This window comes from Nerophis lumbriciformis, linkage group LG18 (genome assembly GCF_033978685.3).
Source record: "Nerophis lumbriciformis linkage group LG18, RoL_Nlum_v2.1, whole genome shotgun sequence".
NCBI classification, from domain to species: Eukaryota; Metazoa; Chordata; class Actinopteri; order Syngnathiformes; family Syngnathidae; genus Nerophis; species Nerophis lumbriciformis.
Window position 1 is genome coordinate 26356199 of NC_084565.2, and position 15758 is coordinate 26371956.

The 15758-nt window shown below is 41.0% G+C and overlaps 1 protein-coding gene across 1 annotated transcript in view; it reads left to right on the top strand.

The window, feature by feature from the left end:
• The window catches only part of unc13a (unc-13 homolog A (C. elegans)), a 147963-nt gene that overhangs the window by 39544 nt on the left and 92661 nt on the right, over nucleotides 1-15758 (top strand). The window contains exons 9-10 of the mRNA XM_061977917.1: nucleotides 2569-2688; nucleotides 12441-13235. Coding sequence (XP_061833901.1) covers nucleotides 2569-2688; nucleotides 12441-13235 — 915 coding nt within the window. The remainder of the gene's footprint in view (nucleotides 1-2568; nucleotides 2689-12440; nucleotides 13236-15758) is intronic.

A 15758-nucleotide genomic window follows, 5' to 3' on the forward strand; every position in this document is an offset into this window, starting at 1 on the left:
TCGAGGAAAATGATCAAACTACATAAATAACATACTGTAATTTGATTTTGATATAATTTTTTCAGTTGACTGATGAACATTATCACATAATTTATTCAGAAAATATAAATAATGATAATGACAAAGTATATATACTATTAACCGCAACAGGTAATTGTAAAAAAAAAAAAAAAAAAGGAACAACATTATGATTTGTACAATTTCAGAATGTGCTTGTTCCATTTTTAAACAAAGAAAACAATCTGAAGATGTCTTTATTTTTAAGTTATCATGCCGTGATTTTACTAGTCCGGCCGGAGTACATTTTTCTCCATGTGGCCCCGATCTAAAATGAGTTTGACACCCCTGATCTAAATGCACCGTTTTGTGAAATTTGAATTCTGTAGTATTACAATAAAGGTATTTATATTCTGTATGCACTGCATGATGTTCAGTAGAGATTCATTGATTGATTTAATTGAACACAAAGGGCCAGATTAACTAAGATCCAAATACTACGCACTAGACAGCGTATGCAAAAAATAAAATGTACTAAGAGTGGCCGTGTTGTGTGTGATCTACTAACATTTTTGTTGAAAAGTGATGCAGACTGCCTTACTTAAAATGGTTAAATGGGTTATATTTTTATAGCGCTTTTCTACCTTCAAGGTACTCAAAACACTTTTTTCTACATTCACCCATTCACACACCATGCAAGGCCCTAACAAAGACCCATCAGGAGCAAGGGTAAAGTGGACTCGTGCCCACAACGGACGTGACTAGGATGGCAGAAGCTGGGGATCGAACTAGGAACCCTCAAGTTGCTGGCACGGCCGCTCTGTCAACGGAGCCACGCCTTATTTAAAATGAGGATTTTGCGTGCACACAGGGCTTTTACCACGGAGACGATCATTTTCTGCACATTCATTTTGTCACGCTCCTACTTGTGTGCGATGAAATATGAGTAGAAATATACGCACAGTGACAATTTCGGACACTTTTCTTTCATTTTCACATTCTGTGCGCAAGGCTGCGAGTCTGATTAGCACTCCAACAAGTCAATAACATCAACAAAGCGCACCTTTGTGCATTTACGCACAGTATTTATTTATTTTTATTTTTTTTGTCATTCAAACATACAATCATTTGTGCTTACGGACTGTATCCCTGCAGACTATATTGATCTATATTTATTAGATATTATCGGCCGATAAATGCGTTAAAATGTAATATCTGAAATTATCGGTATCGTTTTTTTTATTATCGGTATCGTTTTTTTTTGTTTAGTTTTTTTTTTTGTTCGTTTTTAATTAAATCAACATAAAGAACACAAGATACACTTACAATTAGTGCACCAACCCAAAAAACCTCCCTCCCCCATTTACACTCATTCACACAAAAGGGTTGTTTCTTTCTGTTGTTAATATTCTGGTTCCTACATTATATATCAATATATATCAATACAGTCTGCAAGGGATACAGTCCGTAAGCACACGTGATTGTGCGTGCTGCTGGTCCACTAATAGTACTAACCTTTAACAGTTAATTTTACAAATTTTCATTAATTACTAGTGTCTATGTAACTGTTTTTATATTGTTTTACTTTCTTTTTTATTCAATAAATTTTTATTTATTTATCTTATTTTATTTTATTAATTTTTTTTTTTAAAGTACCTTATCTTCACCATACCTGGTTGTCCAAATTAGGCATAATAATGTGTTGATTCCACGACAGTATATATCGGTTGAAATCGGTATCTGTAATTAAAGAGTTGGACAATATCGGGATATCGGCAAAAAGCCATTATCGGACATCCCTAATATTGATGTATAATGTAGGAACCAGAAATATTAATAACAGAAAGAAACAACCCTTTGTGTGAATGAGTGTAAATGAGTGTAAATGGGGGAGGAAGGTTTTTTGGGTTGGTGCAGTAATTGTAAGTGTATCTTGTGTTTTTTATGTTGATTTAATTAGAAAAAAAAAAAATGTGCGGCCTGGTACCAATCGATCCACGGACCGGTACCGGGCTGCGGCCCGGTGGTTGGGGACCACTGACTTAAACAACAGAATTTCTTCATGAATAAGTCACTTTGAAGTCTGCAAAATGTTTTGTTTCACTTTCTGGCACATGGTAAGATGCCGTCCCTTCTGCGCTCTCCTCCCTGACAGTGGCCGTGCCAGCAACTTGAGGGTCTCCAGGTTCGAACCCCGCTTCCACCATCCTAGTCACTGCCGTTGTGTCCTTGGGCAAGATACTTTACCCATCTGCTCCCAGTGCCACCCACACTGGTTTAAATGTAACTTAGATATTGGGTTTCACTATGTAAAGCGCTTTGAGTCACTAGAGAAAAGTGCTATATAAATATGATTCAATTCAATGCTTCAGTGTGTATGGTATGCATGCTGGAGGCGTACAGTTCTTGAGTACAGCAGGTGATCGTGGTCATTTGTCTATGTGCGCATGGGAGGATCCTTTCAATGCATTGGATGTTCTTGACTCTACCAGCACATTTTTTTTCTGTATGTTGTGAGCTTTACTGACGCTCCTCTCCTTTCCCCTCCCTCTCCCCTGCTCCCCTGACCAGACACAATGATAGTTTAGACTCGGCCACCAACGGGCGCAGCGATATCGACTCAGGCTCTGGGTCGAGCCGGCGCACCAGTCGCCAATATTCTCTAGACAGTAGGCATTCGCTGTCCAATAGGTGGGTCTCTGTACCTCCTTCCAACGCCTCCTCTTTTCTCCTGCTCCAGCCTGTGACTCCGTCTCGCTGTGACGTCAGTGGTGGACTTGTCCCGTCCTCCTCGCTCACTGTGCTTGCATGCCTGTGCTCTTGACCCTCTCTCTCTCTTTCTTTCTCGCTCTCTCTGTATGTATGTATTATTTTAAAAGCACCATTAATATATGTCCTACATCTATCTTTAAATCACCAATGAATCACACAAATAAACCTGATCTTCTCTATGTTTTGGTGCAGCATGGTGTGTGGGCGAGCTGCTGACTTGTTAAATGCACAAAACCCAAAACCAGTGAAGTTAGCACGTTGTATAAATCGTAAAATAAAAACTAAAACAACGATTTGCAACCTTTCAACCTGTATTCAATTGAATAGCCTGCAAAGACAAGATACTTAACGTTCGAACTGGAAAACTTTATTTTTTGCAAATAATAGCTCATTTGGAAATTGATGTCTGCAACATGTTTCAAAAAAGATGGCACAAGTGGCAAAAAAGACTGAGAAAGCACTTATTTGGAACATCCCACAGGTGAACAGGTTAATTGGGAACAGGTGGGTGCCATGATTAGGTATAAAAGCAGCTTCCATGAAATGGTCGGTCATTCACAAACAAGGATGGGGCGAGGGTCACCACTTTGTCAACAAATGCGTGAGCAAATTGTCCAACAGCGTAAAGAACAACATTTCTAAATGAGCTAATGCAAGGAATTTAGGGATCTACGGTCTGTAATATCATGAAAAAGAAATCGCTGCACATAACCAATATTACGGACCTTCGAGCCCTCAGGCAGTACTGCATCAAAAAGCGACATCAGTGTGTAAATGATATCACCACATGGGCTCAGGAACATTTCAGAAAACCACTGTCAGTAACTACAGTTGGTCGCTACATATGTAAGTGCAAGTTAAAACTCAACTATGCAAAGCGAAAGCCATTTATCAACAACACCCAGAAATGCAGCCTGCTTCGCTGGACCCTAGCTCATCTAAGATGGACTGATGCAAAGTGGAAAAGTGTTCTGTGGTCTGACGAGTCCACATTTCAAATTGTTTTTGGAAACTGGACGTCATGTCCTCCGGACCAAAGAGGAAAAGAACCATCCGGATTGTTATAGGCGCAAAGTTCAAAAGCCAGCATCTGTGATGGTATGGGGGTGTATTAGTGCTCAAGACATGGGTAACTTACACATCTGTGAAGGCACCATTAATGCTGAAAGGTTCATACAGGTTTTAGAGCAACATATGTTGTCATCCAAGCAACGTTATCATGGACGCCCCTGCTTATTTCAGCAAGACAATGCCAAGCCACATGTTACAACAGCGTGGTTTCTTCGTAAAAGAGTGCGGGTACTAGACTGGCCTGCCTGTAGTCCAGACCTGTCTCCCTTTTAAAAATGTGTGGCACAATATGAAGCCTAAAATACCACAACGGAGACCTCGGACCGTTGAACAACTTAAGCTGTACATCTAGCAAAAATGGGAAATAATTCCACCTGAAAAGCTTCAAAAATGGGTCTCCTCAGTTGTTGTTAAAAGGAAAGGCCATGTAACACAGTGGTAAAAAGGCCCCTGTGCCAACTTTTTTGCAATGTGTTGCTGCCATTAAATTCTAAGGTAAGGATTAGTTGCAAAAAAAATGTAGTTTCTCAGTTCGAACATTAAATATCTTGTCTTCGCAGTCTATTCAATTGAATATAAGTTGAAAAGGATTTGCAAATCATTGTATTCTGTTTTTATTTTTTATTTACGAATTACACAACATGCCAACTTCACTGGTTTTCAATTTCGTGTATGTGTGAGCTCCTCCGCTACAAGCACAGACAGAGTAACCTAATTGTTGGTTGTTAAGACTGTTGAAGGCTTCCAATGTGTCAGTAGGACAGCCTGTCATTACACTGGCATTCTATATGTGAGACCTTTCATATCTAATCAGACGTTCTTGTCACGGTACCAGACATACAGCAGCGACGCAGGAAGGATGCGGTCGCATTTCCGCGAGATCATTACATGCAAAACCCAACAAATTACTGCACTTGGAAGATAAGATCAAATAAAACACAAACGAGTCTTGATAATAACTAAAAAGAGGCATTTAAAAAGTCAATTTGGATAGTGTTTTCTGCCTTTTTTTTTTGTATCGCTGTTCTGTAAATAAGGCAGCAAGGAAGCATCAGAACTGGAAGAGAGGTGGGACCATGTCTGTGTGTAGTGACGGAATGACTCAACTTCTCTCGTCCTATTGCGGATGTCCTGCAAGTATCTTATGTCACATCAGACACTGCTGCCGATGTTGTCCTGATTCTAATTATCTGAACTAGGGATGTCCGGTAATGGCTTTTTGCCGATGTCCCGATATTGTCCAACTCTTTAATTACCAATACCAATATCAACCGATACCGATATCAACCGATATATGCAGTCGTGGAATTAACACATTTTTATGCCTAATTTGGACAACCAGGTATGGTGAAGATAAGGTACTTTTTAAAAAAAATTATAAAATAAGATAAATTAAAAACATTTTCTTGAATAAAAAAGAAAGTAAAACAATATAAAAACAGTTACATAGAAACTAGTAATTAATGAAAATGAGTAAAATTAACTGTTAAAGGTTAGTACTATTAGTGGACCAGCAGCACGCACAATCATGTGTGCTTACGGACTGTATCCCTTGCAGACTGTATTGATATATAATGTAGGAACCAGAATATTAATAACAGAAAGAAACAACCCTTTTGTGTGAATGAGTGTAAATGGGGGAGGGAGTTTTTTTGGGTTGGTGCACTAATTGTAAGTGTATCTTGTGTTTTTTATGTTGATTTACTAAAAAAAACACAACATAAAAACGATACCGATAATAAAAAAAAAACGATTCCGATAATTTCCGATATTACATTTTAACGCATTTATCGGCCGATATCGGACATCCCTAATCCGAACGCTGGATGCCATGTCGCCGTATAGCAGTGTGCACATGTGTGCTGATATCGCTGAGTTCTGTTTGAAAGGAAAAGGTGGATAAATGCCAGATGATCTGTTATTTTGCGGGATCTCTGCATGAAAGAAGCTACCGTTGAACACCCAAAACATGCTTAAATCACAGCCTCACTTTTAAAAATTGTGTAATGAGACCTTTGCTTAATGGTTTTATGTCAACTGATTTCATGCCATTGTATGTTGTCATACACAAAAACTATTTTTTTTTATTTTTGGCATATCCTCGGGGACTATGGGTAAAATGTTCTGTTCACTTGGCAATGGGACAATTTCTCAGAATTTTTTTGATCTCCTGTTTAAATGCAAATGTATATTAAGCTGCAGGTATAGAGCCATAGCTGACAGTGTCATGTGGTTACCCGTATTTTTAAGACTATAAGGCGCACTTAAAATCTTTTAATTTTCTCAAAAATCAAATCGACAGTGTACGGAATAATCCTGGTTGTGCTTACCGACCTCAAAGCAATTTTATTTGGTACATAGTGTAATGATAAGTGTGACCAGTAGATGGTAGTCACACATAAGAGGTACGTGTAGACTGCAATATGACGCCAGTAAACGCCACCAAAACTTTAAATGTTCTAGTAAGTACGTAAGTAAGTAAATTGGGTAAGTAAAAGTGCTGTACAAAACATTGGTGAAGTAGTAAAACAATTAAATTTAAAACAGGAGTAACATCATAAAAAGGATACACAGTGGATTAAAAATTATAGTTAAAAGGTGCATTAACTAAAAGCTTTACTAAAAAGAGAAGTTTTCAAATGTTTCTTAAAAGTGTCAACACAGTTAAGATCACGGAGGGACTGGTGCAAAGTGTTCCAGAGTCTGAGAGCTGTAGCCTGGAATGCCAGGTCTCCACGGGTTTTAAAACAAGTTTTTGGGGTCTTTAGTAGACCTTGGCCTGAAGACCGGAGGCTGCGCCCTGAAGAGTAGGGGCATAACAAGTGATGTACTGAGGGGCCTCACCATACAACGCACAGAATGTCAGGACTAAAATCTTAAACTCAATGCGGAATTTAACTGGAAGCCAGTGAAGACTGGATAGAACGGGGGTGATATGGGCTGTTCTGGCAGCCGCATTTTGTACAGTCTGAAGTCTTTTTAGCGTTGACTTGTTGAAGAGAGTGAAAAGAGAATTGCAATAGTCAATACGAGCCGAAATTAATGATCATTACGAGATCCAATTTTGACAACAATTCTATTGAAAATACAGAACATTACACACGGCATTCAAAAATATGTCAAAATGTTTTAGTATGACTTTGAAGCCGCACCGTTTGATGGATTGTCGGCCCATTACGGCTACCGTAGTCAGAGATACAAGTATTACTATGGTGTGTGTGTATAAGGACCGCAAAATGGCACCCATTAGCAGACATATCAAATCAAATCAAATCAACTTTATTTATAAAGCACATTTAAAATTTACCACAGGGGTAGCCAAAGTGCTGTACAATGGGCAGGTTAAAAGATAAAACGAGTACCGAGCAAACACAACACAACACAAACAGAACACGATAAAAAATAAATAAATAAAATAGAATAAATAAAAACATAAAAACAGGTTCACAGCAGGTGTATTATGGGGCGCCATTGCAGGATGGATATCACTCAGTGTTAAAAGCCATGGAATAAAAGTATGTTTTTAAGAGAGATTTAAAAACAGGAAGAGAGGAGGCTTGTCTAACACTCAGGGGTAGGTCGTTCCAGAGCTTGGGAGCAGCAACGGCGAAAGCTCTGTCACCTCTAAGCTTCAGCCTTGTGTCAGGGACCGTCAACAGCAGCTGATCGGCTGATCTTAAGGATCGGGTGGGGCAGTAAGGCTGAAGGAGGTCGGAGAGATAGGTTGGCGCGAGGTTGTTTAGACATTTAAAAACAAATAAAAGGAGTTTAAAATTGATTTGATAGCGTACAGGGAGCCAGTGAAGGGACGCTAAAATAGGGGTGATGTGCTCACGTCTGCGGGTCTGTGTTAGCAGACGAGCAGCAGAGTTCTGCACGAGCTGCAGACGGGCAAGGGAGGCCTGGCTAATGCCTACATACAGGGCATTGCAGTAGTCAAGACGAGTCGAGATAAAGGCGTGGATTAATTTCTCAAGATCATGTCCTGATAGAAGCGGTTTCACTTTCGCTATTTGGCGTAATTGATAAAAGCTTTTTTGAACGACGCTGCTGATTTGTTTTTCGAATTTAAAATCTGAGTCGAACTTTACCCCCAGGTTTGTGACACAGTCGCTGAGATACGGGGTCAGAGTGCCGAGGTCAACGTTGGGGGAGGGAGAGCGACTTGGACCGAACAACATAACTTTTGTTTTGTCTTCATTTAGGCTCAGGAAGTTAGCTGAAAGCCAGACTTTGATGTCGTGCAGGCAGTCAATAAGACGTTGAACTGTGTTATTTTGTGCCATGGGAAAATAAATCTGGCAATCATCGGCATAAAAATGAAATGCAATACTGTACTTCCTAAAAATAGAACCAAGGGGGAGAAGGTAAAGCGCAAATAAAATTGGGGCAAGGATTGAGCCCTGGGGGACCCCATGTGGTAAAGGAGCTGTGGAAGACATAAAACTGTCTACTTTTACACAAAAACTCCTGTCGGTTAGGTACGACCGGAACGAGTTGAGGGCGGCGCCCTTAATGCCCACACAGTTCTCAAGATGAGTGATTAAGGTGGCGTGGTCGACGGTGTCGAACGCAGCAGACAGATCTAAAAGCACCAGGACAACATATTTACCAGAATCAGTTGACAGGAGGATATCGTTAAAAACTTTTAGAAGCGCTGACTCTGTGATGTGGATATCTGCCGTTTTGTTTCGCAATATTATGAAAAACAACTTTTCTTACCTTCTGGTACCTGCTGATGTGCATTTGAGATCTGTATAAGTCCTGAAAATTTGCGCACGTCCGCTACTGTAGTCCGTGCCGATGCTGTAGTCAATAAGCTTCTATCTTCTTGTTATAGGACATTCATCCTCTGCTGTTGCCATTTCTAATGTAAAGTAGCGTAAAGTTCTAACTTATATCTTGCTATGGAAGCGCTAAAAACTACCGGTGTAGTGAGTTTACATTATTCACCCAAGGAATTTTAGTTATTAGAGAGTTCCGGTCGGACGTTTTTTTACGGGACACATTACCGGCGTTGTTGCACTAGTGAGCTACGGGTTAGGAGATGCCTTATAATCCAGTGCACCCTTTGGTCCAGAAAATATGGTACTTGTCAGGCCTAGTTGAGTTGCGACTTAATCAACCGCAGCCAAGTAGTGCACTCTATTTTTGCAAAAATCTGAATCTAAAATCAAATCCATTAAAATGTATTCATTTTTCAGCATTCCCAACAACCTAATTGGTTTTGCCTAATGTCTTTTATTAATAGTATATAACCACAAAGAACAGTCTAGTAAAAAAACACAAAGCTGGCATTAAAAACATTTTAATAATAGATAATTTGATAGTCAAAAGGGCCCACAAATACTGTTTCCCTTGCAATATAAATCACGGGGTAAGCGTTTCTCAATGCTGATGTCAGTCATTACTTTGGGGTAAGAGAGATTGTGCAGCTCTTAAAAAGAAAAAGAAAAAGAAGGCACATTTGTCCATCCTCAAAGCCCAACGTCAAAAAAGGTTAAAGAGGAACGCTACTCGAGCTCAAAAAATGTGAAGAGGTCATCAAAAAACTACCGAAAATCCGAAATGTCCTATTGAATCAACATGACAGTAATTAATAGAGACAATTCAACAAAATGCCAGTGTGTTATATCTCCTCGCCTTTTAGAAATGTGTGGGTTTTATTATTATTTAGCATTTTTTTAATAAATGCCCAATTTTATTCTGTACATAAAAACAGACTTGTAAAATTAATCTTCTAAAGGTCGACTTTATTTCACCCACCTCATTAGGCTACCTGCCAGAAAAACTATTATTCTTTAAATTTGTCTTGAAGGTCCAAACCTTAAACTGCACAGACAGCACAAATGTTTTGGTTTGTAATATAAAACGTAACTGAACAGAACTGTAATTATTGCGCAGAAAAGATAACGATGCTTTTAATATTGCAAAATATTTTCCCCAATCATGTCTACAGTTGTTGCTCAGCATATTCCCCTGAACCATCTTTATAACTGCTGCATAGGCCAATAAAAAAAATAGACTTGGAATTAGACTTAGACAAACTTTAATGATCCACAAGGGAAATTGGTCCACACATTAGCTCAGTTACGAAGGACGGAAAGGGTAAGGATGGAAAGGATTGTGCACAAAAACAGGGCGAAAACAAAAGGTATAAAGTAGACTAAAAATGTACCACAGTAGCAATATAAAACATAAAATGTAAAATGTACATTTTATATATACAGTATATATTATATACTGATATATTATTATATTATATTTTTATATAATATATACAATATATAACAAATCCCAATTACCATCTACAATATTACAGTATATGTAACAGCTGCAGCAAAAAAAAAAAAAAGGGCAGCATAAAATAGAGAGTAGATCCAGCAGAAAATATACGGTAACACTTTAGTATGGGGAACATATTCACCATTAATTAGTTGCTTATTAACATGCAAATTAGTAACATATTGGCTCTTAATTTGTCATTTTTAAGTACTTATTAATGCCTTATTCTGCATGGCCTTATTATACAAACCCCGTTTCCATATGAGTTGGGAAATTGTGTTAGATGTAAATATAAACGAAATACAATGATTTGCAAATCCTTTTCAACCCATATTCAATTGAATGCACTACAAAGACAAGATATTTCATGTTCAAACTCATAAACTTTATTTTTTTTTTGCAAATAATAATTAACTTAGAATTTCATGGCTGCAACACGTGCCAAAGTAGTTGGGAAAGGGCATGTTCACCACTGTGTTACATGGCCTTTCCTTTTAACAACACTCAGTAAACGTTTGGGAACTGAGGAGACACATTTTTTAAGCTTCTCAGGTGGAATTATTTCCCATTCTTGCTTGATGTACAGCTTAAGTTGTTCAACAGTCCTGGGATCTCCGTTGTGGTATTTTAGGCTTCATAATGCGCCACACATTTTCAATGGGAGACATGTCTGGACTACAGGCAGGCCAGTCTAGTACCCACACTCTTTGAAACCACGTTGATGTAACACGTGGCTTGGCATTGTCTTGCTGAAATAAGCAGGGGCGTCCATTGTAACGTTGCTTGGATGGCAACATATGTTGCTCCAAAACCTGTATGTACATTTCAGCATTAATGGCGCCTTCACAGATGTGTAAGTTACCCATGTCTTGGGCACTAATACAGCCCCATACCATCACAGATGCTGGCTTTTCAACTTTGCGCCTATAACAATCCGGATGGTTCCTTTCCCCTTTGGTACGGAGGACACGACGTCCACAGTTTCCAAAAACAATTTGAAATGTGGACTCGTCAGATCACAGAACACTTTTCCACTTTGTATCAGTCCATCTTAGATGAGCTCAGGCCCAGCGAAGCCGACGGCGTTTGTGGGTGTTGTTGATAAACAGTTTTCTCCTTGCATAGGAGAGTTTTAACTTGCACTTACAGATGTAGCGACCAACTGTAGTTACTGACAGTGGGTTTCTGAAGTGTTCCTGAGCCCATGTGGTGATATCCTTTACACACTGATGTCGCTTGTTGATGCAGTACAGCCTGAGGGATCGAAGGTCACGGGCTTAGCTGCTTACGTGCAGTGATTTCTCCAGATTCTCCGAACCCTTTGATGATATTACGGACCGTAGATGGTGAGATCCCTAAATTCCTTGCAATAGCTGGTTGAGAAAGGTTTTTCTTAAACTGTTCAACAATTTGCTCATGCATTTGTTGACAAATTGGTGACCCTCGCTCCATCCTTGTTTGTGAATGACTGGGCATTTCATGGAATCTACTTTTATACCCAATCATGGCACCCACCTGTTCCCAATTTGCCTATTCACCTGTGGGATGTTCCAAATAAGTGTTTGATGAGCATTCCTCAACTTTATCAGTATTTATTGCCATCTTTCCCAACTTCTTTGACACGAGTTGCTGGCATCAAATTCTAAAGTTAATGATTATTTGCAAAAAAAAAAAAAAAGTTTATCAGTTTGAACATCAAAATATGTTGTCTTATATTGCATATTCAACTGAATATGGGTTGAAAATGATTTGCAAATCATTGTATTCCGTTTATATTTACATCTAACACAATTTCCCAACTCATATGGAAACGGGGTTTGTAGAAGCGGTCAGGTAATATCTAAAATACACACTCGCCCAAAGGAAAATGCTTTAAAAAGAATAAACACGATGTTATGAAACATGTTTAAATATACAGAGTAACTGCTCAATGCATTATATATAAAATACATCATAAACTATCTGGGGTGTGGCACTTCTCCTTCCGCTCCACAGTGCTCTATTGTATGGATTGCACACGCCCCGGCATACAGTGGTAGCACTTCAGGATCCGATTTGAGTAAGAAATCGGATTTGCCTGCAGTGTGAACAAGGCCACAGATGCATCACCTCCCACCTCCACTCTTCAGCTTGCTGGTCTGGTTCCCCACTAGTAGCGAGCAGTCTCCCCCCTTTTGGCCTCGACCTCAACACAAGTCCCTTTGAGTGTCACACTAACCAACACACTAGTCGCGCAAGTCCTGGATGCTGCTCGACGCCCTTGATCGCTCCTCAACTTTCTTTATATAACATCTGTGCGTGTGTTTCTCCCTCAGCCCCACAGACAGCCGCTACGCCTCGTCGGGTGAGCTGAGCCGAGGCAGCTCCCAGCTGAGCGAGGGGTTTGCCCCCGAGGACGGCGAGAGCTTGCGAGGCTCCGAGTTCTACGACGAAAATGACTCGTACCACTCCTGCCACTCCTCCATCAGCTACGGCAAGGAGGACTTCCCGGGCTGGGACGGGGAGGACCCGCAGGGGGTCTACAGCGACGAGGGGAGCTACGTCAAAGATGGAGGCGAAGACCGGGCGCTCTTTGACGAGGAGGGTGAGACGTATGAGGAGGAAGGGGAGTACAACTACGAAGACGAGGAGGAGATGCCGTACGAGGGGGATGAGGAGATGTACCCAGTTGAAGGTGTCGTCCGTGAGGAGCAGGAGCCACCTTACACCCCAGTCAGCACCGCTACCACCCTCCTACCCCCATCTGATAGTGTGTCCTCCAGCAGGCCGCCCCTGGAAAAACAGACGTCGTTGCATCAGCAGCAACCGCCTCCCGAACAGTCCCAACCCTCAAGAACCACTCCTCCCCTCCAACAAGATGACACCTTGCCCCCTTTCGCCTCAGAATCAGCTCTTTTTGCACCCACACAGCAAGACGTATTTAACACCACTGCTACCATCAACGGCACGGCCACGATATCACCGATTCTAGAACACGATGTCAAGTTCCAAGAGCCTGAGCCAAAGTTCGAGCTGCCCCTGGAGGTACCTGCACCGGTGGAGCCACCTACGGCTGAGGAGAGCGTTCCACCGGCTGCTGAGGAGAAAGCAGAGGAGCCCCGTGTCCCCAGGTAAACACTGTCTATGCACCTACATCAGTGGTTCTTAACCTTGTTGGAGGTACCGAACCCCACCAGTTTCATATGCGCATTCACCGAACTCTTCTTTTTTTTTCTTCAAATTCAAGACAAAGTTATATGTTTTTGGTAACACTTTAGTATGGGGAACATATTCTAAGTAACAAAGTTTAGAGTTATTTGGACACTAGGGGAACGTATTCTAAGTACCGTATTTTTCGGAGTATAAGTCGCACCGGCCGAAAATGCGGAATAAAGAAGGAAAAAAACATATATAAGTCGCACTGGAGTACAAGTCGCATTTTGGGGGGAAATGTATTTGATAAAACCCAACACCAAGAATAGACATTTGAAAGGCAATTTAAAATAAATAAAGAATAGTGAACAACAGGCTGAATAAGTGTACGTTATCCATGCATCCATCAATTTTCTACCGCTTATTGGGTGGGCAGCACGGTGGAAGAGGGGTTAGTGCGTCTGCCTCACAATACGAAGGTCCTTAGTAGTCTTGGGTTCAATCCCGGGCTCGGGATCTTTCTGTTTGGAGTTTGCATGTTCTCCCCATGACTGCGTGGGTTCCCTCCGGGTACTCCGGCTTCCTCCCACCTCCAAAAACATGCACCTGGGGATAGGTTGATTGGCAACACTAAATTGGCCCTAGTGTGTGAATGTGAGTGTGAATGTTGTCTGTCTATCTGTGTTGGCCCTGTGATGAGGTGGCGACTTGTCCAGGGTGTACACCGCCTTCCGCCCGATTGTAGCTGAGATAGGCTCCAGCACCCCCCGCGACCCCAAAAGGGAATAAGCGGTAGAAAATGGATGGATGGATGGATTCCCTTCGGGGTCGCGGGGGGCGCTGGAGCCTATCTCAGCTACAATCAGGCGGAAGGCGGGGTACACCCTGGACAAGTCGCCACCTCATCGCAGGGCCAACACAGATAGACAGACAACATTCACACTCACATTCACACACTAGGGCCAATTTAGTGTTGCCAATCAACCTATCCCCAGGTGCATGTCTTTGGAGGTGGGAGGACGCCGGAGTACCCGGAGGGAACCCACGCAGTCATGGGGAGAACATGCAAACTCCACACAGAAAGATCCCGAGCCCGGGATTGAACCCAGGACTACTCAGTCGGGACCTTTGTATTGTGAGGCAGACGCACTAACCCCTCTTCCACCGTGCTGCCCAAGTGTACGTTATATGAGGCATAAATAACCAACTGAGAACGTGCCTGGTATGTTAACGTAACATATTATGGTAAGAGTCATTCAAATAACTATAACATATAGTTATACCAAACAATCTGTCACTCCTAATCGCTAAATCCCATGAAATCTTATACGTCTAGTCTCTTACGTGAATGAGCTCAATAATATGATTTGATATTTTACGGTAATGTGTTAATAATTTCACACATAAGTCGCTCCTGAGTATAAGTCGCACCCTCGGCCAAACTATGAAAAAAACTGCGACTTATAGTCCAAAAAATACGGTAATAAAGACTTAATTTAGAGTTATATGGTTAGGGTTAGGGTCAGTGATAGAGGGTTAGGGTTATAATAAGACCATGCCGAATAAGGCATTAATAAGTACTTAATAATGACTAGTTAAGAGCCAATATGTTACTAATATACATTTTAATAAGCAACTAATTAATGGTGAATATGTTCCCCATACTAAAGTGTTACCATGTTTTTTTTACTGGTGCATAAAATGAACCGTGCATGAACATCACCTTGTTCAAACAACAAAACCAACACAGTGCATAAACTCACAACAAATTACACACCTGCAAACCAGTCAGCTGTTGCCACATCCGTAATACGCCGATAGGGAGAAGTTTGTATTTACACGATGAGTCGGGTGTGTTTTGACCTCCGCCGAACCCAGGTTAAGAACCACTGACCTACATAGAGCTTCACTATTTATTGACATCCAGTTAGGGTTGTACGGTATACCGGTATTAGTATAGTACCGCAATACTAATGAATCATTTTAGGTACTATACCGCCTCTGGTCGTCGTCACGTCGTGTCATTGCTGGTTTACGAGCAGAGGAGCATGTTCGGCAGCGCACAGTCACGGAGTACTTACAAGCAGACACAGTGTGTAGACAGAAAAGGGAGAACGGACGCATTTTGGCTTAAAAACTAACGATAAAGGTAAAGTTAAAACACTGAAACGCCCTCAGGAAGAGGTGCTTTAAGACATGGCTAGTTAGCTAGCGGCTAAAGTCCAGCCCCAGTCGGCAATGTTTTAGCTACTTCTAAATCACTAATCCTCGCCTCCATGGCGACAAATAAAGTACATTTCTTACAAGTATCATCCCTGCAGAACATGCTTCACTATACACCGTAGCTCACTGGCGTCAAAATGTAAACAAACGCCATTGGTGGATCTCCACCTAACATCCACTGTAATGATACCAAGTACAGGAGCATATCTAGTCGATACTACTAAGATTATGTCTATTTTTTGGCATCACAACATTTTCTTTTGCTTTTTTTAAAATGT